At 46.2% G+C, this 27,089-nt stretch overlaps 1 protein-coding gene across 2 annotated transcripts; it reads left to right on the top strand.

Moving 5' to 3' along the window:
- The first annotated feature begins 464 nt into the window (after positions 1-464).
- Positions 465-25,709, top strand: LOC132822059 (carboxypeptidase inhibitor SmCI-like). 2 transcript variants are annotated; one of them, XM_060835069.1, is made up of 5 exons: positions 465-669; positions 6,379-6,504; positions 13,851-13,916; positions 17,188-17,358; positions 23,606-25,709. In XM_060835069.1, exons 2-5 carry the CDS (start codon positions 6,483-6,485, stop codon positions 23,629-23,631), a joined length of 285 nt encoding a protein of 94 aa, XP_060691052.1. In that variant the 5' UTR covers positions 465-669; positions 6,379-6,482; the 3' UTR covers positions 23,632-25,709. The 2 variants fall into 2 exon arrangements, 1 of the variants encoding a protein (XP_060691052.1); XR_009645394.1 differs by lacking the exon at positions 13,851-13,916 and having other exon boundaries at positions 469-669.
- The last annotated feature ends 1,380 nt before the right edge of the window (positions 25,710-27,089 follow it).

Here is a 27,089-nt window from a genome sequence, read left to right as displayed (position 1 = left end):
AGCTAATTGGCCAATTGTTAGATGGACTCAGAGAATTATAGGTCAGAGAACCACGGTGGCACAGTGGTTAGCACTGCTGCCTCACAGCGCCAGGGACCTGGGTTCAATTCCCACCTCAGGCGACTGACTGTGTGGAGTTTGCACGTTCTCCCCGTGTCTGCGTGGGTTTCCTCCGGGTGCTCCGGTTTCCTCCCACAGTCCAAAGATGTGCGGGTCAGGTAAATTGGCCATGGTAAATTGCCCGTAGTGTTAGGTAAGGGGTATATGTAGGGGTATGGGTGGGTGGCGGGTCGGTGTGGACTTGTTGGGCCGAAGGGCCTGTTTCCACACTGTAAGTAATCTAAAAAAAAGAAGATGAAGAGACTGACTTTGCACCAGTTCGCTATTCAGTGACCTCTCCAAGGCCGAAAACCTCAGTACTGATCTAAACACTTCATTATTTTATATCTTTTTCTCATGTGCTTCCATTGGAGTGCCCCAAGCCAGACTTAACTTCCACCAAATACCGGGAGGGTGCTGCTGTGGCTGCTGGGTGTTAATTATTGTTGTGTTGTCCACGCTGTCCTTGTCCCTTGCTCCATCTAGGTCTCTCGTCACACTCACTACCTTATTCCCGTCAAATCCCTGTTTTAAAGATTTCACATGAGGAGGACTATGATGGTGCCAATGGTGAGTCTGTGTCACTTGTCTCTTCTGTGTCTTGTCTCGGAGGTGAAATTTGTTCAATTGGGTATCGTTTTTGATGAGCGATTACAATCCCTTGCATATTCTTTGCAACCAAGAATCAGGCCTTTTGGCCTTTCTGGTCTGTGCTGGCCTACGAAGGCCGGTTAGCTCAGTTGACTGGGGTAGAGCCAAAAAAACTGCAGATGCTGGAATCCAAGGTAGACAGGCAGGAGGCTGGAAGAACACAGCTGCAAATGTGTTGCTGGTCAAAGCACAGCAGGTTAGGCAGCATCTCAGGAATAGAGAATTCGACGTTTCGAGCATAAGCCCTTCATCAGGAATAAGAGAGAGAGAGCCAAGCAGGCTGAGATAAAAGGTAGGGAGGAGGGACTAGGGGGAGGGGCGATGGAGGTGGGATAGGTGGAAGGAGGTCAAGGTGAGGGTGATAGGCCGGAGTGGGGTGGGGGCGGAGAGGTCAGGAAGAGGATTGCAGGTTAGGAGGGCGGTGCTGAGTTGAGGGAACCGACTGAGACAAGGTGGGGGGAGGGGAAATGAGGAAGCTGGAGAAATCTGAATTCATACCTTGTGGTTGGAGGGTTCCCAGGCGGAAGATGAGGCGCTCCTCCTCCAGCCGTCGTGTAGTTGTGTTCTGCCGGTGGAGGAGTCCAAGGACCTGCATGTCCTCGGTGGAGTGGGAGGGGGAGTTAAAGTGTTGAGCCACGGGGTGATTGGGTTGGTTGGTTCGGGCGGCCCAGAGGTGTTCTCTGAAGCGTTCCGCAAGTAAGCGGCCTGTCTCACCAATATAGAGGAGGCCACATCGGGTGCAGCGGATGCACAGCAAGCTAGGCAACATCAGGAGGTGGCGAAATCAACGTTTCGGATGTAACCCTCCTTGAGGACTGGGGTGTGGGTGTAAGGGAAGCTGCAGATAAAGGGGGTGGGGGTGTAGAGGTGTGGGGTGGGGAGTGGGGTAGGTGAACACAGGTAGAGGGTACAGCTTGGTTGGTCAATTGGAGGAATGAATTAGGTTGGTAGCTGGAAGGAAGTGTTGGTCGGAGGATTGGAATAGAGGGGGAGGAGCTGGGAAGGGAGTCAGGGGGATGGGGAGGGAGGTTATTTAAAATTGGAGAACTCGATGTTGAGTCCTCCGGGCTGTACGCTGCCCAGGTGGAAGATGAGGTGCTCCCTCAATTTACGGTGCGATTTGCTGTGGCAATGGAGAAGGCCAAGGATGGTAATGTTGGAAAGGGAATGGGAAAGGGAATTAAAATGGGCGGTGCCTGGGAGGTCAGGGTGGCCCTGTGCTTACCTATCCCCACCTCACCACCCTGTACCCTGCCCCCCATGAGAACCCTGCCCCTTTTATCTACAGCTCCCCTTACACCCTCCCCCAGCCCTGAAGAAGGGGTACATCCGAAACATCGACTTCTCCACCTCCTGATGCTGCCTGGCTCGCTGTGTTCTTCCAACCTCCTGCCTGTCTACCAACTGACTGGGCGGCTAGTTTGAGTTGCAGGGTGATGCCAACAGTGTGGGTGCTATTCTTAGTACCAGCTATATTCACCAGGAAAGCCTCCTCTGAAACTCACCCCTACCCTGAGGGTTTTGATACCCTGTCCAGAGAGTGATGAAGTATAACTCAGGTCCATGTCACCTGAAGGAGGTGCTAATTTCCAACTCCCACGTACTGTATAGGGATGCTCAGAATCACACTCTGGCAGAAATGAGCATTAACTGTAACTAGTGACTGCTTTTTCAGATGCATATTGTCTTTGCAGCTTGTCCCATTCTGGTTTATGTAATTTTCCTGCCTTAAATTTCATTTAAGCACAAAGTTACAGCTGTCCCGTACACCTGAACAATCTTCATTACACCTGTTGCTTTCCTTGTCTCTTCCTGGGTTTGAAAGTGAGGACTGCAAATGCTGGAGATCAGAGCTGAAAATGTGTTGCTGGAAAAGCGCAGCAGGTCAGGCAGCATCCAAGGAGCAGGAGAATCGACGTTTCGGGCAGCCCGAAACGTCGATTCTCCTGCTCCTTGGATGCTGCCTGACCTGCTGCGCTTTTCCAGCAACACATTTTCAGCTCTTCTTGGGTTTGCATGACTTTAAATACAGCCTTTATCCCGGGGCAGGACTTTGGCTTATGGCAGGTACAGCAGTGTCAACATTCAAGGTTGGGTTCCCAATATACCACCAAAATGTATCATCTGACGTGAAGGTAACCAAGTAAGGAGAGTAGAGAATCTCAATTAGGCGTAGAATCGAGTACAATACTTGAGCATCTTTTCTTCAAATGCACTCATGTAACAGAGTCAAAAATCATACAACACTGGGTTATATTCCAACAGGTTCATTTGAAATCACAAGCTTTTGAAGGGATGCTCCTTCATCAGGTACAGTGAGAGAGAGTTTATAGGCAGAGAGATCAAACGATCATACAATTGGTGTAAGTGGACAAACCTAAAATGGCTGACCTCTGTTAAAAAGGAGATGCAAGTTTTGATTGATTAAGATGCACGTACATGGGATGGTGTAGGTGGGATGGGCTTCAGATTAGTATGACAGGGCGGCGCAACATCGAGGGCCAAAGGGCCTGTACTGCGCTGTAATGTTCTATGTTCTATATTCAGAATCTGTTTCAAGTCACTGCCCTGAGATAATTAAAGGTTTTATCTGCGTCTGCTTAATTTCCCAAACTTCAATCAGGTATGATGTGGAGCAGCCGGCGTTGGACTGGGGTGGACAAAGTTAAATATCACATAACACCAGATTATAGTCCAACAAGTTAATTTGGAAGCACTAGCTTTCGGAGCCACCTGATGAAGGGGCAGCGCTCTGAAAGCTAGTGCTTCCAAATAAATCTGGTGGACTCTAACCTGGTGTTGTGTGATTTTTAACTTCAATCAGGCAGAAATACAAAAGGTGACATCTCAGGTCTGACACTGAATTGTAGGTGTGAGCCACTATCTCCAAGTTTTAATCAGGCTGGTCTTGTTCCAAAAGCAGGAATTAATAAAATGCCACACTGACTGTGATGACAAATTGAGAGTTTCTGAATGTGGCACTAATACAGGTTTAAGAACTTTACAGATATTGACCTGCATCCAAGTTGTAGACAAAGAAAAAACTTACCCTTCCCCGCTTTCTTGGAACAATAATTCAGTGTTTTTTTTAGAAGCAAGTAATTGCATTTGTGCAGCGCCTTTGACACAGTAAAACATCCCAAGGCACTTCACAGACCTTGACGCTAGGAAGGAAATTCAAGGGTTTGGGTTGGTTGACTCTAATGCTTAAAGAGATCGTTTTTTAGCTGATTCTTAAAGAAAGGGAGTGGAATTAGAATCTCAATGGCTGAAAATATGATCGCCAATGGTGGAGAGCAGGAAGTGGACATGGGGGTGCTGAGTTCCAGATGATTGCAGAAAATTAGTACCAAAGAAAGTCTGAGTGGGACTTACTGGAGGTGACCGGGATCTTGCCTGTCCCTCATGTCACCTCATTTTAGGAAGGTCTGCCTAGTTAAGTGCCAGTCAAGACCCTGGAGGCGAAAGACCTTTGGAAGAGAGCTGCAGCCACTTGAGAGCTCCAGAATGAACCAGGCCAGTATTGTAATGTCTGATGCTCATGCCAGTGATGTGTAGTAAGAGGCACCTACAGTCTCAGAGGACCATCGGGCTGCTCTCCCAATTGAGAGACAGAGGGAGAGACGACTGGTGGTTTAATCCAAGGGTCATAGAGTCTTAGAGCTGCACAACATGGAAACAGACCCTTCGGTCCAACTCATCCATGCTGACAAGATAGCATAAAGTAATTGTTATAGAGTCATAGCGATGTACAGCACAGAAACGGACCCTTCGGTCCAACCCGTCCATGCCGACCAGATATCCCAACCCAATCCAGTCCGACCTGCCAGCACCCGACCCACATCCCTCCAAACCCTTTCTATTCATATACCCATACAGATGCCTTTTAAATGTTTCAATTGTACCAGCCTCTACCACTTCCCCTGGCAGCTCATTCCATACTCGTACCACCCTCTGTGTGAAAAAGTTGTCCCTTAGGTCTCTTTTAAGTCTTTCCCCTCTCACCCTAAACCAATGCCCTCTAGTTCTGGAGTCCCCACCCCAGAGTAAAGACTTTGTCTATTTACCCTATGCATGCCCCTCATGATTTTATAAACCTCTATAAGGTCACCCCTCAGCCTCTGACATTCCAGGGAAAACAGCCCCAGCTTGTTCAGCCTCTCCCTATAGCTCAAATCCTCTAACCCTGGCAACCACCTTGTTAATCCTTTCTGAGCCCTTTCAAGTTTCACAACATCTTTCCAATAGAAAGAGACCAGAATTGCACACGATATTCCAACAGTGGCCTAACCAATGTCCTGCACAGCTGTAACATGACCTCCCAACTCTTGCACTCAACAATATTCTGACCAATAAAGGAAAGCATACCAAATGCCGCCTTCACTATCCTATCTACCTGTGACTCTACTTTCAAGGAGCTATGAACCTGCACTCCAAGGTCTCTTTGTTCAGCAACACTCTCGAAGACTTGACCATTAAATATATAAGTTCTGCTAAGATTTGCTTTCCCAAAATGCAGCACCTCACATTTATCTAAATTAAACTCCATCTGCTATTCCTCAGCCCATTGGCCCCCATCTAGTCCAGATCCTGTTGTAATTTGAGGTAACCTTCTTCGCTGTCCACTACACCTCCAATTTTGGTGTCATCAGCAAACTTACTAACTGTACCTCTTATGCGCACATCCAAATTATTTATATAAATGATGAAAAGTAATGGAACCCATATCCTAAATAAAACTAGTCCCATTTGGTAGCATTTGGCCCATATCCTTCTAAACCCTTCCTATTCATATGCCTCTTAAATGTTGCAATTGTACCAGCCTCCTCCACTTGCTCTGGCAGCTCATTCCATTAACGTACCACTCTCTGTCTGGAAAAGCTGCTCCTTAGATCCCTTTTAAATCTTTCCCCTGTCACCATAAAGCTGTGGCCTCTAGCTTTCGACTCCCTTATCCTGGGAAAAAGACCTTGACTTACCCTATCCATGCCCCTCGTGATTTTATAAACCTCTATAAGGTCACCCCTCAGCCTCCGATGCTCCAGGGAAAACAGCCCCAGGCTATTCAGCCTCTCCCTGTAGCACAAGCCCTCCAACCCTGCCTTGTAAAAGCTCATAACATTACACCTCCCACAGCTGCCATATCATACCAGGAATGGGGGTTGATTAGCTTGGGTGGCTGGTATGTGTGATCCCAACAGCATGGGTTTAGTTCCCAAGTCAGTTGAGATTATGAGATGCCAGTGTTGGACTGGGGTGTACAAAGTTAAAAATCACACAACACCAGGTTATAGTCCAACAGGTTTAATTGGAAGCACTAGCTTTCAGAGCGACACTCCTTCATCAGGTGGTTGTGGAAGGAGCAGCACTCTGAAAGCTAGTGCTTCCAATTAAACCTGTTGGACTATAACCTGGTGTTGTGTGATTTTTAACGAAGTTGGTTGAGGTTACCATGAAAGACTCTCCTTCTAAACCTCTCCCCTCGCCTGACCTTCAGGTTAAACCACCACAAGTCACCCCTTTCTAATGAGAGAGAGCAGCCTGTGGTTCTGTAGGACCTTACCTTGCACGTAGTATAAATAACATTAATTTTTTTCTTCTTTGTTGATGCGTTTGACAAACCTGAAGGGAAGGAGCTGAGAGTGGTGGTAAATGGGAATGACCCCGACTATGAACATTTCTATACAGTGGAAAGCTACAACGAACAAACAGAAGATTATGGACCAGATCAAATGCAAAGCTCAGAAACAATGCGTAAGTGTTCCTCACTGTCTTTTGACTTAACACATGGTTTCGTTTTCAGGGTTTAGGGACATTTTGCTGACAGCATCCCGCAAGATTGACTGATACTCCCCCAACTGGAGTCCAGAGAAGTGAGATTTCTTCAGAATCTATGAGATTCTTTGACTCAGTAGGTGCTGTTTCCACCAGCTGGGATGTCAAAACCAGAGGACACTGAGATGAAGAGAGCTCCCTTTGGTCTTCAAAGTTGTGCATCTTTACAATTTCCAGTTGATGTTCAGTTGGTGAATATGGAAAAGACAGAGCTTGTTGAACACGGGAGGCTCAAGAGAAGGGGGGAGAGGGAGAAGTGATGTAGATCATCCGTGTTCTCACTGAATGGTGGGGCAAGCTTTAAGGTCAAATGTCCTCCTCCTGCTCTTATTTTTACCTTCTCACTCTCCTATGTACCATATTCATATATTGTGGATGCTACTTTCGCCAGAGTAAAAAAGTCTCTGTCAGTAAGTTTTTTTCTTTATTCACTCCTGGGATACAGGCTGGGCCAACTCTTATTGTGCATCTCTGGAGAAGGTCGCGTTAACCCACTTTCTTGAACCACTGCAGTCCACGCTGTCCAAGTAAGATGCTGATAGGGAGGGAATTCCAGGATTCTGGCCCAGCAACACTGATGGAACAGCAATACATTCCAAGTCAGGGGGATGTGTGTTGAGTCTGACGTTCCTCAATTGGAATATTAACAGAGATCCAAGTGGATCCCATTTTTGTAACATTCAGGGATTGCCTTTTCTTTTGGATCATGACTCAGGAAGAACAGCTGCCAAATGTCACGAACTGAGCAGGATTGGACCTTGCCTTGATTTCTGGTGCGAGTCTTCCCCAGATGCTATGACGTGATATGAGACTGAGCGCCGAAATCGAGGGATGCACAGAAAAGTGCCTGAATTCTGAAACATTCAGTGGAAGGCATTGCATTGTGCCTTGGTGTTTCCAGGGAGCAGTAGCGCAGTTGTGGAATTCTCCTCCCAATAAGCTGAGGATGCCGGGGGTCAACTGCAGACGAAGCCAGTTCGAAGATTCCCGATGCAGTGAGTGGTTAGGATTTGGAATTCGCTGCCTGAGACATGCAGAAAGAATCCGTTGAATACCTCAAGCAAATGCTTTTGCAGGGTTACTGGGGTGGAAGAGAGAGATTTAAAACTGAAAATGCTGGAGAAACGCAGTAGGTCTGACAGCGGTCGTGGAGAGAGTTAACCTTTCAAAACCGAAACGCCTCTTCTGCAGAACTATCGCAGAAGAGTTATCATTAGACTTGAAGAATGACCTCTATTGCTCTCTCTTCAGATGTTACCAGACCTGCTGCATTTCTCCAGCACTTGCTGTTTTTATTTCAGATCTCCAGCATCCGCAGCACTTTGCATTTATTGGACAGTGGGATTAACTCGGCTGCTTTTGCAAGGAACTGTTAAGGGTGTAAATGGCCCCTTTCCGTGCAATATTCATTCCATGATTCTACGCCCACAGTTCCCATTTTCTCAGACACCGTTAACAACATTACTGCAGTTCCCCTTTGACACTGCAACAAACCGGCCTTGCCTTTGTTAGAACCTTACTGCCATTACTCCACCATCTTTGCTTTGCACAATTTTCAAGGACCTCCCTAATATTTTTTTGCTCCCTTCCCATTCCTCCCTCCGCCCCACCCTCTGCCTCTGTATTTGTTGGAAAGCTGTTAAATCTCTAACATCGCTTGGTTCAGATGCATGATTATTGTTTTGGAATGTTAACCCTGTTTATCTCTCCACAGATACTGCCTGGCCCGCTGAGCACCTCCAGCATTCCCTTTTCCCATTTCAGATTTCCAGCACCTGCATTATTTTCCTATTGCATCTAAAATTGGTCGATAGATTTTAGCTTTTGCGATTTATTGCTTGAAAACAAACGCGTTTTAATGATGCGTCTACACATCAGGACATTTCACAAGAAATACCAATGTAGAGGGTAGACAACATTTTATACTGTATGAGAAGATAGTGCTGATCAGTTGGCAAGTGGACTTGGATGGGTAGAGGCATGGTTATGGAGAATGCACCAATTGGTTGATGACTGACAGCCAACTGCTGAGCTTTGTTTAAATTTTACAAGTTGACTCTGATTGGTTAAGCTATTACCTTGCAATATGAACCACAGAATGGCTGTCATCTGTTGCCAAAGTCTACTCGATAACCAATCAGCACCCACTTCTCAAACAGTATAAATATTCCTTCCCCTTCACTTGGATATTTCTTGAGAATTGCCCTGATAAGTGCAAGATGAGAAACATTGGCAGATTTTGACTTTTTATCGGCAATATTTCAGTTCTGTCCTAGTGGAAAGGCTTTTTTTTAAATAGCGCCACTAAAATACTGATGCTTAAGTTTCATTTTGAAGGATGCAAGGACAGTGTATGAAATTAACAAGTTTTACTGGTTATTCTTCATAATCAAGCTCCATTTTTGATTTTGTTCTTGCCGGATGGGCATCGCTGGTTAGGGCAGTTTTTATTGCCCATCCCTAATTGCCCTAGAGCAGGTGGTGTCAGGTGAGATTATCCATGGTGGCAAGGATGGCTTAGTGGGGTTGAGTAAAGATCAACCACAACCTAAATCAAGGACAGAGCTAATTCAATCGACACGTGCTCTAAAACAAGCCCCCTGTCCATTTAGTCAGCCAGTGCACAAAGTAATTCTATGGAATACCTAATTTCACTGAGTACCAGGACACATGTGCCACTGATGCATTGTGGGAAGAGGTTGTGGAAGGCTGGTGGTTAATCTCACTTTTGTTTTCCCATGTTTCACACGGGCAACAGGTGTGCCCTCAAATCTGTGGCCAACAGTGTTGCCAACTCCGGTCAAATCTCTTCTGGAGGTTTGGTCACATGGTCTGCTCACGCTCACCCACTATTGGTCGCCCAACATTCCTAACCTCACCTTGTCCGTTGCCAATTAGAAAATGATTGGATGATTCTTGACTGTCAGTCAAATGAGCTTTCCACCTTCTGCAGTTATTTTGAAAACTAATAAGCCAATGGGTTAAGCCAAAGAAAATGAAGAAAACCCATCTTTTGTTGAAGCCCAGCTCTGATTGTCGACATAGTTTTCACTTGTAGGAGCTTCCTGTAGATTAATTTTCAGTTCCCTGGAAATCTCCAACCAAAGCTGTGTCAAACCCTATATTGAACTCACTTACACAGTAAAGTATCTCCTCATGTCATTAATGAAGTTATGGCAACTGGTGAAAGGTGCAGTGATATGACCTTTCTGTTCTGGAAAGGATATGGAGGCATTGAAAAAGGGCTAGGACCATAGAAAAAGTGACACCAGAACAGAGAGGACATACTTAACAAAAAAGACAGAACAAACTGTTCTGTTTGTGGGCGGCATGGTGGCACAGTGGTTAGCACTGCTGCCTCACAGCGCCTGTAGACCCGGGTTCAATTCCCGACTCAGGTGACTGACTGTGTGGAGTTTGCACGTTCTCCCCGTGTCTGCGTGGGTTTCCTCTGGGTGCTCCGGTTTCCTCCCACAGTCACAAAGATGTGCGGGTCATGTGAATTGGCCAAGCTAAATTGCCCGTAGTGTTAGGTAAGGGGTAAATGTAGGGGTATGGGTGGGTTGCGCTTCGGCGGGTAGGTGTGGACTTGTTGGGCCGAAGGGCCTGTTTCCACATTGTAAGTCTAATCTAAATCTAAAAAAAAACTGGAGATCTTTACCCTAGAGAACAGAGGGTGACCTAAAAGAAGTCTTTAAGGGAACAAAAAGGTAGACATGGAGAGGATATATCCACTTGTCTTCAGACCAGAGATCATAAATATCAGACAGACACCAATCGATTGATGTATATCTGACATGCCAGTAGATTGAAATAGATCAGGCAAACACCAATAAATCGATATATATAATTAGATAAATATCTTTTTCTGGATCAGTGGTGCTGGAAGAGCACAGCAGTTCAGGCAGCATCCAACGAGCAGCGAAATCGATGTTTCGGGTAAAAGCCCTTCATCAGCAATAAAGACAGTGAGCCTGAAGCGTGGAGAGATAAGCTAGGGGAGGGTGGGGGTGGGGAGAGAGTAGCATAGAGTACAATGGGTGAGTGGGGGAGGGGATGAGGGTGATAGGTCAGGGAGGGGGGTGGAGTAGATAGGTGGAAAAGGAGCTAGGCAGGTCGGACAAGTCATGGGGACAGAGCTGAGCTGGAAGTTTGAAACTAGGATGAGGTGGAAGGGTCTCCAGACGTCCCCAACAGTACCCTTCCACCGACACACTCATTCGTCTGGCCGAACTGGTCCTCACCCTTAACAATTTCTCCTTTGAATCCTGCCACTTCCTCCAGACCAAAGGGGTAGGCATGGGCACACGTATGGGCCCCAGCTATGCCTGTCTCTTTGTTGGCTATGTAGAACAGTTGATCTTCCGTAATTACACCGGCACCACTCCCCACCTCTTCCTCCGTTACATTGATGACTGCATTGGCGCCACTTCGTGCTCCCGCGAGGAGATTGAGCAATTCATCAACTTCACCAACACATTTCACCCTGACCTTAAATTTACCTGGACCATCTCTGACACCTCCCTCCCCTTCCTGGACCTCTCCATCTCCATTAATGATGACCAACTTGACACTGACATTTTTTACAAACCCACCAACTCCCACAACTACCTGGATTACACCTCTTCCCACCCTATCTCTTGGAAAAATGCCATTCGGTATTCCCAATTCCTCCACCTCCACCATATCTGCTCCCAGGAATACCAGTTCCACCATAGAACACACCAGATGGCCTCCTTCTTTAGAGACCGCAATTTCCCTTCCCACGTGGTTAAAGATGCCCTCCAACGCATCTCGTCCACATCCTGCACCTCCGCCCTCAGACCACACCCCTCCAACCGTAACAAGGACAGAATGCCCCTTGTGCTCATCTTCCACCCTACAAACCTTCGCATAAACCAAATCATCCGCCGACATTTCCGCCACCTCCAAAAAAACCCCACCAAGGGATATATTTCCCTCCCCACCCCTTTCTGCCTTCTGCAAAGACCGTTCCCTCCGTGACTACCTGGACAGGTCCACGCCCCCCTACGACCCACCCTCCCATCCTGGCACTTTCCTCTGCCACTGCAGGAACTGTAAAACCTGTGCCCACACCTCCTCCCTCACCTCTATCCAAGGCCCTAAAGGAGCCTTCCACATCCATCAAAGTTTTATCTGCACATCCACTAATATCATTTATTGTACCCGTTGCTCCCAATGCGGTCTCCGCTACATTGGGGAGACTGGACGGCTCCTAGCAGAGCGCTTTAGGGAACATCTCCGAGACACCCACACCAATCAACCACACCGCCCCGTGGCCCAACATTTCAACTCCCCCTCCCACTCTGCCGAGGACATGGAGGTCCTGGGCCTCCTTCACCGCCGCTCCCTCACCACCAGACGCCTGGAGGAAGAATGCCTCATCTTCCACCTCGGAACACTTTAACCCAGGGCATCAATGTGGACTTCAACAGTTTCCTCATTTCCCCTTCCCCCATCTCATCCTAGTTTCAAACTTCCAGCTCAGCACTGTCCCCATGACTTGTCTGGACTTGTCCGACCTGCCTAGCTCCTTTTCCACCTATCCACTCCTCCCTCTCCTCCCTGACCTATCACCTTCATCTCCTCCCCCATTCACCCATTGTACTCTATGCTATTTTCTCCCCACCCCCACCCTCCTCTAGCTTATCTCTCTACGCTTCAGGCTCACTGTCTTTATTCCTGATGAAGGGCTTTTGCCTGAAACGTCGATTTCGTTGCTCGTTGGATGCTGCCTGAACTGCTGTGCTCTTCCAGCACCACTGATCTGGTTTCCAGCATCTGCAGTCATTGTTTTTACGCCCTTAGATAAATATCAGACAGATACCAATAGATCAATAAATATCACAGACACGAATCGCTCAATAAATATCAAACAGACTCCTATAGATCGGTAAATATCACAGACACCAATAGATCGATAAATATCAGACTCCTATAGATCGATAAATATCACAGAACCAACAGATCAATAAATATCAGACAGACTCCTATAGATCGATAAATGTCACCGACACCAATGGATCAATAAATATCAGACTCCTATAGATCGATAAATATCACAGAACCAACAGATCAATAAATATCAGACAGACTCCTATAGATCGATAAGTATCAGACAGACACCAATAGATCGAAAAATGTCAGACAGAAACCAACAGATCGAATAAATATCATTGACACCTATAGATTGATAAATATCACCGACACCAATAGATCGATAAATATCAGACAGACTCCTATAGATTGATAAATATCGCTGACACCAATAGATCGATAAATATCAGGCAGACTCCTATAGATTGATAAATATCACAGACACCAATAGATCAATAAATATCAGACAGACTCGTATAGATTGAGAAATATCACCGACACCAATGGATCAATAAATATCACCGACACCAATAGGTCGATAAAATCAGACAGACCCCTACAGATCAATAAATATCACCGACACCAATAAATCGATAAAGATCACAGACACCTATAGGAATCTGTCTGATATTTATTGATCTATTGGTGTCTGTGATCTTTATCGATTTATTGGTGTCTGTGATATTTATCGATCTATAGGAGTCAGTCTGATATTTATTGATCTATTGATCGGTAAATATCACAGACACCAATAGATCGATAAATATCACAGACACCAATAGATCGATAAATATCACCAACACCAATAGATCAATAAACATCACAGACACCAATAAATCCAAGATGGAATTCATAAAACAAAAAAACCAAGGAATTCACGAAAAGTATCTTCACCCATGATTCGGAGATGCCGGTATTGGACTGGGGTGTACAAAGTTTTAAAAAAAGTGATATCACACCTTCATCACCTTATGAAGGAGCGATGCTCCAAAAGCTAGTGTGCTTCCAATTAAACCTGTTGGACTATAACCTGGTGCTGTGTGATTTTTGATTATCTTCACCGAAGCATTGCCAGGAATAGGGACCCTGTTGCCATGGGGAATGGTTGGGACAAATGCCTTTATAAGAAAGCTAGATAACCCCTTGTTGAAGAAAGCAGTAGAAGCATATGGTGATAACATTAGATGAATCAGGGTGGAAAGCTCTCCAGGAGAATAATGATGGCCTGAATGGCCTGTTTCTGTACTGTGGAATGGCTGTACGTGCCACAGTACCACTGACACTGGACCCTTCACCTAAAGTGATGAGCGCGCTCCTTCACTTCAGTACTAAAGGGACCACTCACATAGTTTGCCTTCCACCGACAGGCGATAAAGTAAACCCTACAACCGCACCACAACAGGAAAGGTATAGAAGAGAAGCCATCGAACAAGGTAGGAATCTCGTGATGCTGGTTTAGGAAGGGTTTTTGAGGGGGGGGGGTCGGGGTAAGATGGTGAGGGGGTGCAGTGGGGTGTTGCTTCACAGACAAACCCACTCCTCCCCACAGCCCAGATTAGTGATTTCCCAAATCCAAGAGCCATGTTTGCCAAGAAGGGTGATGGGACAGCAATAGGACATAAAATCCTTTCCCCAAATCAGGGTCGCTCCTCAAAACCTGCCTCAGACCAGCTATCAGGGCACCAGTCAGGGATTGGAACTGGGACCTTCCCTGAAGAACAGACCTTTTACCCCCCTCAACTATCCCTTTTAAGCTGCAGTGATACTATAATGACTTAGACCAGCACAGGGTGCCTGCTGTTTGACTTTGTGCTGTGCACTCTGGCTTCAGGAGATGTGCAAAATCTTGTTCAGCTTTTCCCTGCACCCAGCTGTCACATAATGCCTGCTTGGATGTCTTGCAGAAGCAGGAGAACTCTTCCAAGTCTCTGCTCTGTGAGGCACCCCCCTCACCTTTGCTTTTCTGTCTATGTGAGCTCCTTTCAATCTGCTAATAACGGAACTGGGAAGACAGGGTGAGAGACAGTTCTGTCACCCTCGGAGAGGACCAGGCCAGGAGATAGAAAAGAGACTGGCCCTTACAAAAAGTGTTCCACTTTAACTCTGAGCCCTATGTGGGATTACAAGACAAGCTGCGTTAAAGCCTAGCTAATCCTAGATATCTGAAGTAAAATTGCTCCTTTCATAAAGGACATAACACGCAGGGCAATATTGGTAGTGAAGGGCTAAAAAAACTTGCATTACTGTAGCACCTGGTAAGAATTCAAGATGTTGCAGAGTGCTTTATATTCGCCAAATCAGGGATGACGTTCAGGAATTGCGATAGAGAAACACACAAATGATGCACAATGATGGTCCCTCCGTCAGCAATGAGATTAATGACCAGATTACCTTTCTGTTTTGAAACTGGTTAACGAATTATTTGCTGACGCAGTCAGTAACACGCCCACCTCTGGGTCAGAAAGCAGTGGGCCCCTGCCGCTGTGCCAGATCATCATTTCGCAGCGTAACCCCCATTTCCGTGGGAATAAGGCTCTCTCGGATGTGTTACTCTTTGGATGAGACATTATTTCTGGCTACTCAAGACCCGCTGATGATCCATCGAAGTTGGGAAAATTGAAGATCTCTTGGAGGGAAAGCAGGGAAGCAGTCCTAGCACCCAAAGAGAAAGAATTGGTAACTTGCTTCATTGGTGTGGATGGAAAAAGTGGTTACTGTGTTCGCTGACATATTGATGGTCCCTTTGCAACCAGGGAGGTTCCTCAGTAAATGTTCTTCCACTAATAGAGCATCGAACATTACAGCGCATCACTGTTGGGCTGACCTGTAAAACCGATCTGAAGCCTTACACTAATCAAAAACCAATCGAACCTACACTATTCCATTTTCATACATATGCCTATCCAATGACCATTTAAATGCCCTTCAAGTTGGCAAGTCTACTACTGTTGCAGGCGGTGCGTTCCAAACCCCTACTACTCTGAGTAAAGAAACTACCTCTGAGATCTCTCCTATATCTATCACCCCTCAATTTAAAGCTATGTCCCCTCGTGCTAGCCATCGCCATCCGAGGAAAAAGGCTCTCCCTGTCCACCCTATCTAACCCTTTGATTATCTTATATGTCTCAACTAAGTCACCTCTCAACCTTTTTCTCTCTAACGAGAACAGCCTCAAGTCCCTCAGCCTTTCCTCATAAGACCTTCCCTCCATACCAGGCAGCATCCAAGTAAATCTCCTCTGCACCCTTTCCAAAGCTTCCACATCCTTCTTATAATGTGGTGACCAGAACTGTGCACAAGTACGGTTGCGCAGGGTTTTGTACAGCTGCAGCATGACCTCATAGTTCCGAAACTCAATTCCTCTACCAATAAAAGCTAACACACAGTATGCCTTCTTAACAACCCTATCAACCTGTATGGCAACTTTCAAGGATCTATGTACTTGAACACCGAGAACACTACACTACAAGAATCTTACCATTAGCCCAGTATGCTGTGTTCCTGTTGCCCCTTCCAAAGTGAATTACCTCACATTTTTCCGCATTAAACTCCGTTTCCAGCTCTGCAGTTTATCTATGTCCTTCAGTAACCTACAACATTCTTTGTCACTATCCATAACTCCACCGATCTTCGTGTCATCCACAAATTTACTAACCCATCCTTCTATGCCCTCATCCAGATCATTTATAAAAATGACGAACAGCAGTGGGCCCAAAACAGATCCTTGTGGTGCACCATGAGTAACTGAACTCCAGGATGAATATTTCCCATCAACCATCACCCTCTGTCGTCTTTCAGCTAGCCAATTACTGATCCAAACCGCTAAATCACCCCCAATCCCATGCCTCCGTATTCTGTGCAATAGCCTACTATGGAGGTTAGGATTAGAATTAGTGGATGGATGTGTGGAAGGGAAAATTCTAAATTGCAAGGTTAGATTCAGAATATAAATTACAGCAGAAAAGGCTTGTACCCACACCAAGACCTGACTCTCGGCACACGGTGCAATATTTTGTCCGACCACCTGTGACAGTCTGTCAACCCAATCCAACCTGATGAGAAAAGCCAAGCTCCTGCTCAGTGACAGCGTCCATTTATCTGGCAGTTCCCATGACCAAGAGCAGGCATCAATGGCAAAGACAGGGTAGACCATGGATGGTCACTGGAAATGCAATTGGGTGGAGAAATTGTTACTTTGAAGGGGGTTAGTGCAAGAGAAGGGAGACCAAGCAATTGGCATAGAGCAGGCCAGGAGACGGGGGGGTGGGGAGAGTGAGAGATGGGAAAAGGAACCTTGAGAGAGAAGGAGGGAGAATGTTGACGGACAGTACAAGGAAAGAAGGGATTGAGTATACGGGAAAAGAAAGAACTGGAGGGAGGCAGTGGATCAGAGGAAGAGAGAGAAAAATGAAAGACCGATTGGGGGAAAAGATCAATGGATTGAGAAAGAGGAGAGAGAGGGGAACTAGAGAAGGGAGAGAAAGAAGGGTGAGGGAGAAATGGGGAAAGAGAGACGGTGGGGGGGAAAAGACTAAGAAGTAGGAAAAGGGAAACAGGGTGAGAAAGAGAGTGAGAGTGTGTCTGGGAAAAGGGTAGAGTGAAAGATGGAAGTGTAAGTCTTTGAAAGGGGCTGTTCTATTACGAGTGAAGTACATCAATGTTCTTTTTTGTTCTAACTGCTTGACTGTCCTTTGGATTGAGCAGAGCCCTGCCTGTTGGGCCTGGATGAAGGAACATGTTCCAGGTACACACTGCGTTGGTATTACCACAGGAAGACAGACAGATGCCGACCCTTCATTTACAGTGGCTGCAGCGGCAACGCAAACCGATTCCAGACGCAGGAGGAGTGTGAACAGAGGTGCAAGAACAACAAAGGTAAGGCTTCAGGTTCCTACAATGAAATCTCAGGGTCCTTCACTGAACCTTTCTTAACCTTGTCTTCATATCCCCTCATTCCCTTCCTAATCAATGAATGGTAACTTGCTCATTTCTCCTGGGCAAGTCACTTCTATTAACCACAATGAAAACATGTGTATGTGTATATATTGGTGTGTGTGTGTATCTATGTGTGTCTTTATAGATGTCCGAGTGTGTCTGTGGGTGTGCATGTGGATAAGTGCAAATGTGTGTGTGTGTGTGTGTGTGTGTGTGTGTGTGTGCATATGTGTCTAACTGTGTCTGTCTTAGTGAGTCTGTGAGTGTGTGTGTATGTGTATCAATGTTTGTCTATCTCTGTATATGTGAGTGTGTATATGTGTCTATCTGTAAGTGTGTATGTGTCTCTGACTGTGTCTGTGTCTATCTGTGAATGTGAGTGTATATGTATTTGTATATCTATTTGTGTCTGTCTGTGAGTGTGAATGTGTGTGTGATGAAGAGGAAATTTCTTAACAGGCTGACCCTGCTAGTCTGTCCTAACTTTGACAGATGGTAAAGAGTTGAGTGTGACAACCCAAGTAAAATTCACCCTTTTGTGTTTTCACCTTGTTTTGTTGTTAGCCAAATACATTTAGCATCTCCCCTGAAACGCCCCCTCCTCACTCCCACCCCCAAACACATGCTAACCTCATAATATGGGAAATCTGGAACCAGCAAGCGCCCATAATTAGCACTGAGATGAATGACCAGGTAGTCCAATTGTTGATATAGGTATGAGATAACTATTGGACAGGACACGCAAGAGGACTTATGCTCATCTTCAAAACAGCACAATGGAGTCTGTTACACCCACTAACGAGAGGAGAGGTGACTTCTTGTCTTCCAAAATAACGCAACGGCAACAATGCTGCACTAGGAGTGTCGGCCTCCAACCCATAGCCTTTTAAGTCAGACATGAGAATGTTACACACTGACACACAGTTGCTACTTCATTAAAGACTGGCCCTAGATTTGTCTGTTCCAGTGGTTTGGGTGGGTAACAAACAACAGGGGCATTTGCGATGACCAGGCCAACTGAATTGTCAAGGTCTTATCTCCAAGGTATGGGAGGCCAAAACCAGAGGGCATAGACTTTAAGGTGAGAAGGGAAAGACCTTTAAAGGGTCAGATTGGGCAACTTTTTCACGCAGAGGATGGTGCATGTTTAGAATGAGCTGCCAGAGGAAGTGGTGGAGGCTGGTACAATTACACAATTTCAAAGGCAGCTAGATGGGTATATGAACAGGAAAGGTTTTAGAGGGATATGAGCCAAAGTGCTGGCAAGGGGGACTAGATTAATTTCATTAAAATTCACACAACATCAGGTTATAGTCCAACAGATTGATTTGGAAGCACTAGCTCCTTCAACAGCTCCGAAAGCTAGTGCTTCCAAATAAACCTGCTGGACTATAACCTGGTGCTGTGTGATTTTTAACTTTGTCCACCCCAGTCCAACACCGGCGTCTCCAAATCATGAACTAGATGAATTTCGGATATCTGGTCGGCTTTGACGAGTTGGACCGAAGGGTCTGTTTCCACACTGTATGACTCGATGACTCCAAAATCAGATTCATTGCTCACTCACCTAATTATAATCTGTGGGATCTTCCTGTGACACCTTTGCATATCAAACACTTTGAGATGTGTCTGAGGGACGTGTTAGGTGCAATACACATTCAAATATGTTTCTTTGTTTCTGCCTCTCCTACTATTTACAGGCGGTTCTGTACAAAGTGCCAATGCAGACTAGGCAGCTTGTTAAACAAAGAGAGCAGAACTGGCAAAATGTGAGGGGCTTGACATGTCGTCAGTTGATATCCCTTGATTACATTAAGGCTGAAGCAGCCGGTATTAATTTTTGATGTTAATTGCCTTTGACATTGATGATAGGTAGCATGGACCAGCATATTTCTTTAACAGAGGCCAGCTATGTTGGCAATCAGTCATCTTGTCTGCCTGTGTTGGACTGACTGACAGTAATGCAATGGCTTTGAGGGAGACTGTGCAAGGCTACATCTCCCTCCCAATGCTGTCTTCATTCCTGACCTCCAGCTAGTTATTCATTAGAACTGCCAGATCAGTCACGTCAGTGTCTCTGCTGCAACCAGTAAGATGCTCAAATATTCTGAACCCCATAGAAAGACAATTTTGTTTCAGCTTTTCTCTAGAGAGGTAAAAGCATTATAATCAGTTCATAAAACTTGCTCATAATTTTCGAAGGATTTAATTTGTCTTTTCACCTCAAATCGCAGCTTCCTCACATTCCACTGTTAACACTCACTCCTCCTGGAGAATGGTTCTGCTTTGAGACATTTTGTAAAGATGGAGAGACCCCATCATGTTTTTAAAAAAAACAGACCAGCATGGAGGTCCGAAATACTTATTACCTGACTGACTGTTTGTTAATAGGTTAAAGAAATTAATTCTGCTTTATAGATGCTATTTTCTAAAGAGGACCAGTGTGTTTGAATGGTAGTTGGTTGGGAAAGTGGGAGGTGCAATGAGCCGTGGGTTCCTTATACATCAGTTGTTGAAGATAAGCAGGCACTGAAGAAGGTAAATGTGATAAAAACCCAAAGAACTGCGGATGCTGTAAATCAGAATCAAAAACAGAAATTGCTGGAAACGCTCAGCAGGTCTGGCAGAATCTGTGGAGAGAAATCAGAGTTAATGCTTCAGATTGAGTGACCCTTCCTCAGAACTGGTAAGTGGTATGTTGGTCTTCATAGTGAGAGGATTTGAGTAAGGGAGCAGGGGTATCTTGCTGCAATTGTACAGGATATTGGTGAGACCACACCTGGAGTATTTCTGTATCTGAGGAAAGATGTTCTGGCGATGGAGGGAGCACACCTAAGCATTCCCAGCCTGATTCCTGGGGTGGCAGGACTGACATGTGGAGAGAGATTGGATCAGTTCGGATTATAGTCACTGGAGTTTAGAAGTAAAAGGGGTGAGTCTCATTGAAACCTGTAAAATTCTAACAGGATTAGACCTGGTAAACAGGTCCAACCTGGTAGACCTGGAAGGATTTTACTGATGATCGGGGAGTTCAGAACTAGGTGTCCCAGTCTCAGGATATGGGATAGGACATTTAAAACTGAGATGAGAAATGTTTTCCCCCAGAGAGCGGTGAGTTGGAATTCTCAGCCTCAGAAAGCAATTGAGGCCAAAGCATAGAATGTTTTCAAGAAGAAGTTAGATATAGTTCTTAGGGCTAAAGGGATCAAAGGGTATGGGAGAAAGTGGGAATAGATTACTGAGTTGGATGATCAGTCACAATCATATAGAGTGGCGGAACAGGTTCGATGGGCCGAATGACCTACTCCTGTTCCTATGTTCTGCGTTTCACTGTTCAGTATTGGGGTTGACCCAGCAGCTAGGGCAATCAGACAGTCCACTCCAATGGCTTTATCTGGTGTCAGGCAGTTGTCCAGAGTAATCCTTTGGTGTTTGATGCTCCTCCATGTAATTCTGCAATTTTCACTAGATTAGATTTTTACGGGAATCAGACGTCTTCTGTCTTTTGATTCTTTAGACCAGCTCAGTAACATTCAAAAGGAAACTGAATATGGATTCCGTAAAAGAAAGGTTTTAACACTTGGGAAGTTGGCGGGTGGGAGAGGGAGGTTGGAGAACAGGTGAGTGGGACCAATTGGATGAATCTGTCAAAGAGTCAGGACCAACACGATGGGTGAAATGATCAACGTTCTGTACTCTATGATCCTATATGTGTGCCTAGTTTGTGAAGGTCATCGAGTCGTACAACTTAGAAACAGGCCCTTCCGCCCACCATGTCTGTGCTGACCAACAAACACCAAACTGCACTAATCCCATTTGCCCGCACTTGGTCCATGTCCCTGGCATTTTAAATGCTTGCAAGAATATCTGCCTCTCCCACTCCCTCAGGCACACCTTCCATATTTCTACCACCGTCTGGGGATAACATGTTGCCTCAGATCCCATCTAAAGCACTTATTCCTCCTCACCTTAAACTTGTACCCACTGGTCTTAGACATATTTCTCATGGGGAAAAACTCTTCATGATTTACCCTGTCTGTATATCTTGTAATTTTGTCTACCTCAGTCAGATCCCCCCCTCAGCCTCCTCCACTCCAGGCAAAACAAACCTAGCCCATCCAGTCTCTCCTCATACCTGAGTCTCTCCATCCTCAGCAATGTCCTGGTGAACCTCCTCTTTCTATTGTCCTCAAACTGTTTATCCCAATGGGTCACCATAACTGACAGCTACCGTGTCCTACCCCAATGCTCTCTCAACCTTTAACCAAGGACTGATTGACTCACCAAAGAGGGCCAAATTTTAATGTAGGACTGGGGACAATCCTTGACGTAAAAGTCAGGAAAAGCCAACCTACACTTGTCCACTTGTACCTCCCCACACTCCAGCTATTCAACAGCTGACAGGCCCTTAATTGGCTGCAGACAGGACCTCTGACCCATCAAAGGGAAGGCTCCACCTATTGACAGCTGCAAGCCAATCAAATGTCGCAGCAGCACCATCAGGAGCAATGGTCACCTCTGGGACTACAGCGAGTGCCCTTAAGAAAGGGAGCCATGGAGTCCAGATGGAGTAAAGTCCAGGTCTCGTCCAGTCCAGGCCCCGCTTGAGGACGATGGGAGCTTGGTAAGACCTATCTAGGCTCAGTGACAAGACATTGGGTGGGGGATGATGATGCTGGACTGTCAATCCGGAGACCCAGGTAATGTTCTGGGGACCTGGTTTCAAATCCCTCCACAGCAGATGGCGGAACTTGAATTCAATAAAGAATCTGATTTAAATTAGGATGTAATCAACCACACCGCCCCTTGGCCCAACATTTCAACTCCCCTCCCACTCTGCCGAGGAGATGGAGGTACTGGGCCTCCTTCACTGCCGCTCCCTCACCACCAGACGCCTGGAGGAATAATGCTTCATCTTCCGCCTCGGAACACTTCAACCCCAGGGCATCAATGTGGACTTCAACAGATTCCTCATTTCCCCTTCCCCCACCTCATCCTAGTTTCAAACTTCCAGCTCAGCGCTGTCCCCATGACTTGTCCGGACTTGTCCGACCTGCCTAGCTCCTTTCCACCTATCCACTCCACCCTCTCCTCCCTGACCTGTCACCTTCATCTCCTCCCCCACTCACCCATTGTACTCTATGCTACTCTCTCCCCACCCCCACCTTCCTCTAGCTTATCTCTCCATGCTTCCAGCTCACTGCCTTTATTCCTGATGAAGGGCTTTTGCCCGAAACGTTGATTTCGCTGCTCGTTGGATGCTGCTTGAACTGCTGTGCTCTTCCAGCACCACTGATCCAGAATTAGGATGTTCATTGTTGATTGTTTGGGGAAAAGCCCGTTTGGTTCACTGATGTCCTTTAAGGAAGAAAACTGCCATCCTTACTGGTCAGGCCTACGTGCAACTCCAGACCCACAGCAATGTGGTTGACTCTTAACTGCCCTCTGGGCAATTAGGAATGGGCAATAAATGCTGCCTGGCCAGTGACGCCCTCATCCCATGAATGAATTTTGGAGGAAGACAGTAAAGGTAGCATCTTGAGGCAGCCTCGAATGGGCACTCAGATAGGAGGCATATCGCGAACAGCCCCTCCACCGTGGGTACTGCCATTGTGTCCGATGTTACACGTAGCCCCACCTCCCCTTCCCCTACATCAACTCCCAGCCATGGACTGAGAAACGTCAGCTACGGCCCAAGCCAGTTAGCAATGTCCAAAACAAGACGCTAGCCTGTTTCTCGATAATGCGTTTATTCATAGAATGCAGCATTGCATTTGACTGCCTCCTGCCTCCTCTACCCCAGGACCTAACAGTCTCCCTTCAAGTGCTCTAGATACTTAATTAAGCAATACCCATCACAAAATCTGAACAATAAAACTGACATGCCATTAACAAAGACATGTACTTGCTCAATTCGACCCAGTCAACTGTCAACCTCTCCTATAGGCTGGGGTATTTGAGGACTCATCCACCCCACCCCACCCCCCTCCCCCACCACAAGTAGTTTAATCAATCTGTTTTAGACCTGGGGCCTACTAACACTGGTCCCAGCTGGTGCATTGACACTTGGAGTCAGTAGGCCTGCCTATTTTTTCAAATTACACAGGTCTTTATGTTGTTAAGAAACTTCTGGGTTTAAATAAAGAGCAAATAGCTCAACTGAAATATTTTCTTTTCGTTTTAACAGAACCAAGCAAGCAAGGCAGAAGCTGAATAAAACAGCAAGAAGAGTCGGAAAGGTGTAAATTTTTAATCACAAGCACTGGGCAAACAGCAAACAAGGCAAAGTGGGCCAGCATATCTGAGTGTATCTTGTTTGTAATTAGTGAACTTGGCGTGATAATATGCAATTGTTTCAAACAAATGGTGCTTTTTTTATGTTCTCAGAGTTTCTGAATTAAGGTGAAATCTTGATAGATAATTTTTGAACAAACAACTCAGAAAACTGTTTGGATGGGAATGCGTCACTTTCCAAATTCTGCTGTGCATCATCAGCAGGACCGTTATCACTATGGTGATAGATTAAAGTCAGATTCACTGTTAAAGTCCTCATTCATAACTCTGTTGTCGAAGAGACAAGGCTTTGAAATGTTGGCCATTTTTCCAAAATGTGGTGATTGTGAGCCCATCTCCAGCCTCGTAATGAGCTAGACTGAACAATGACCTTTCACCTTTGCCCCCCAACTCCCATCCCATATGTTGGCCCTGGGATTCTGGGACCAAATGAACCCCCTCTCCCCCACTCCTCCACTGGGAAGGTGCTGAGCACATAAACTCCACCTTAGGTAGAGAGAAGCCAAGGCAGGAGTTAGGAACATGGGAGTGTCCTTCCCCCTGGGTTAAAGCACTTTGGGCCAAAGTTTTTGGCTGCGAGTAGTTGTGCTGTGCCCACACATGAACATACAAATTAGGAGCAGGAGTGAGCCATTCAGTGTATTGAACTTACTGTGCCATTTCATGCTGTCATGGATAATTGTGATTATGACTAATTCCATATGCCATCCTATCCCCGATAAGCCTTAACTCCCATGTTAGCCAAGAATCCAACTACCTCCAACTAGCTTAAATATCTTCAATCTTTCTGCTTCCACTGTTCTCTGACAAAGGTAGTTCCAAAGAGACACAGTCCTCCAATAGAGAAAAACAAATCTCCTCAGCTCAACCTTAATGGAGTGACCTTTTATTCTTGAACTGTGTCCCCTCCTTCTCGTCTCTCCAAACAATGGAAACACTTATTCAGCATCTACTCTGTCAAGTCCCCTCAGCTTCTCAAATGTTTCAATGTCATCACCACTCATTGGTCTCCACTCCAATGGATATACCCTTACCTGTCCAACTCTTCCTTCATAAGTTTACTATCCTCCAGCACATTCAGTCAATACTATATCTCAGAGACAAAAAAAAACTGCAGATGCTGGAATCCAAGTTAGACAAACAGGGGGTTGGAAGCCTGATCTCCCGGTCACCGCCCATTTCAATTCCCCTTCCCACTTCCGTTCCGACATGTCCATCCTCTGCCTCCTCCTTGGCCGCAATGAATCAGACAGCAAATTTGAGGAACAATGCCTCATCTGCCTGGGCAGCCTACAGCCTGGAGTACTCGAGGTTGAGTTCTCAAATTTCAAGTAACCTCCTTCCCTTAGCCCCTCCCCCTCCCATTCCACCCACCGACCCTTCCTTGTAGCTACCTATCGGATTCATCCCTCCCATTGACCAGCCAGGTCATACTCACTACCTGTGTTTACCCACCACTACCTCACCAGTCTCTCCACCCCACGCAGCCCCCTCTTTATCTAGCTCTTGCCACCCCCACATCTAGTCCTGAAGAAGATGTCTCCGCAAAACGTTGACTTCTCCACCTCCTGATACTGCCTGGCTTGCTCCCTTCCAGCCTAATAATGCATCTGAAGTTTATAAAACTTTTTTTTTATTTGTTCATGAGATGTTGGTACCGCTGGCTGGGTAATTGTTTATTGCCCAGTTGCTAGTTGCCCCTTGAGAAGGAAGTAGTGAGCTGCCTTCTTGAACCGCTGCAAGCCGATAGTTGTAGGTACACCCACAATACTGCAAGGGAGGGAGTGCCAGCACGTTGACCCAATGACACTGAGGGAATGGTGTTATGTTTTGACATCGTCCCGACTGGAGACCCATCCCTGAATGAACACCTTAATGATTACTGAGCCCGCGGAGGCAGGGGGAGTTCTACATTTGTGCGAAGATTTGTAGCTCGGGTGCTCGTTGTTGTGGTTCTGTTCGCCGAGCTGGAAGTTTTTGTTGCAAACGTTTCGTCCCCTGGCTAGGCGACATCATCAGTGCTTTGGAGCCTCCTGCGAAGCGCTTCTTTGATGTTTCTTCTGGTATTTATAGTGGTCTGTCCTTGCCGCTTCCGGGTGTCAGTTTCAGCTGTCCGCTGTAGTGGTTGGTATATTGGGTCCAGGTCGATGTGTTTGTTGATGGAGTTTGTGGATGAATGCCATGCCTCTAGGAATTCCCTGGCTGTTCTCTGTCTGGCTTGCCCTATGATAGTAGTGTTGTCCCAGTCGAATTCATGTTGCTTGTTGTCTGCGTGTGTGGCTACTAGAGATAGCTGGTCGTGTCGTTTCGTGGCTAGTTGATGTTCATGTATGCGGATTGTTAGCTGTCTTCCTGTTTGTCCTATATAGTGTTTTGTGCAGTCCTTGCATGGTATTTTGAAAACTACATTAGTTTTGCTCATGTTGGGTATCGGGTCCTTTGTTCTAGTGAGTTGTTGTCTGAGCGTGGCTGTTGGTTTGTGTGCCGTTATGAGTCCTAACGGTCGCAGTAGTCTGGCTGTCAGTTCTAAAATGCTCCTGATGTATGGTAGTGTGGCTAGTCCTTTTGGTTGTGGCATATCCTCGTTCCGTGGTCTGTCTCTTAGGCATCTGTTGATAAAGTTGCGCGGGTATCCGTTTTTGGCGAATACCTTGTATAGGTGTTCCTCTTCCTCTTTTTGCAGTTCTGGTGTACTGCAGTGTGTTGTGGCCCTTTTGAATAGTGTCCTGATGCAGTTTCGTTTGTGTGTGTTGGGGTGGTTACTTTCATAGTTTAGGACTTGGTCTGTGTGTGTTGTTTTCCTGTGTACCCTTGTGGTGAATTCTCCGTTCGGTGTTCTCTGTACTATCACGTCTAGGAATGGGAGTTGGCTATCCTTTTCTTCTTCTCTCGTGAATCGGAATCGGCAGACAACAAGCAACATGAATTTGACTGGGAAAACACTACTATCATAGGGCAAGCCAGACAGAGAACAGCCAGGGAATTCCTAGAGGCATGGCATTCATCCACAAACTCCATCAACAAACACATCGACTTGGACCCAATATACCAACCACTACAGCGGACAGCTGAAACTGACACCCGGAAGCGGCAAGGACAGACCACTATAAATACCGGAAGAAACATCAAAGAAGCGCTTCGCAGGAGGCTCCAAAGCACTGATGATGTCGCCTAGCCAGGGGATGAAACGTTTGCAACAAAAACTTCCAGCTCGGCGAACAGAACCACAACAAGGAGTTCCACATGGCGGGCAGAATGTCAATCCTGTGCTTCTGTACAGGAGGAGGGATGGGATTGTTGGAGCATTCATTCCTGCAGACATTGCCCTCTTGTGAGTGCAGGGTGTATGCTGCACTCAATCCCTCTCTGCAATCCCT

This window comes from Hemiscyllium ocellatum, chromosome 14 (genome assembly GCF_020745735.1).
Source record: "Hemiscyllium ocellatum isolate sHemOce1 chromosome 14, sHemOce1.pat.X.cur, whole genome shotgun sequence".
Classification (NCBI taxonomy): domain Eukaryota; kingdom Metazoa; phylum Chordata; class Chondrichthyes; order Orectolobiformes; family Hemiscylliidae; genus Hemiscyllium; species Hemiscyllium ocellatum.
The sequence above is the reverse complement of the archived record's forward strand: the minus strand, read 5'-3'. Positions and strand labels throughout refer to the sequence as shown.

Coding starts and splice junctions, on each gene's coding strand:
- LOC132822059 (XM_060835069.1), top strand. CDS start 6,483: ATGCAAAGCTCAGAAACAATGC. Junction 6,505..13,850: donor GCAAAGCTCAGAAACAATGC/GTAAGTGTTCCT, acceptor TTCCACCGACAG/GCGATAAAGTAAACCCTACA. Junction 13,917..17,187: donor AAGAGAAGCCATCGAACAAG/GTAGGAATCTCG, acceptor TGGATTGAGCAG/AGCCCTGCCTGTTGGGCCTG.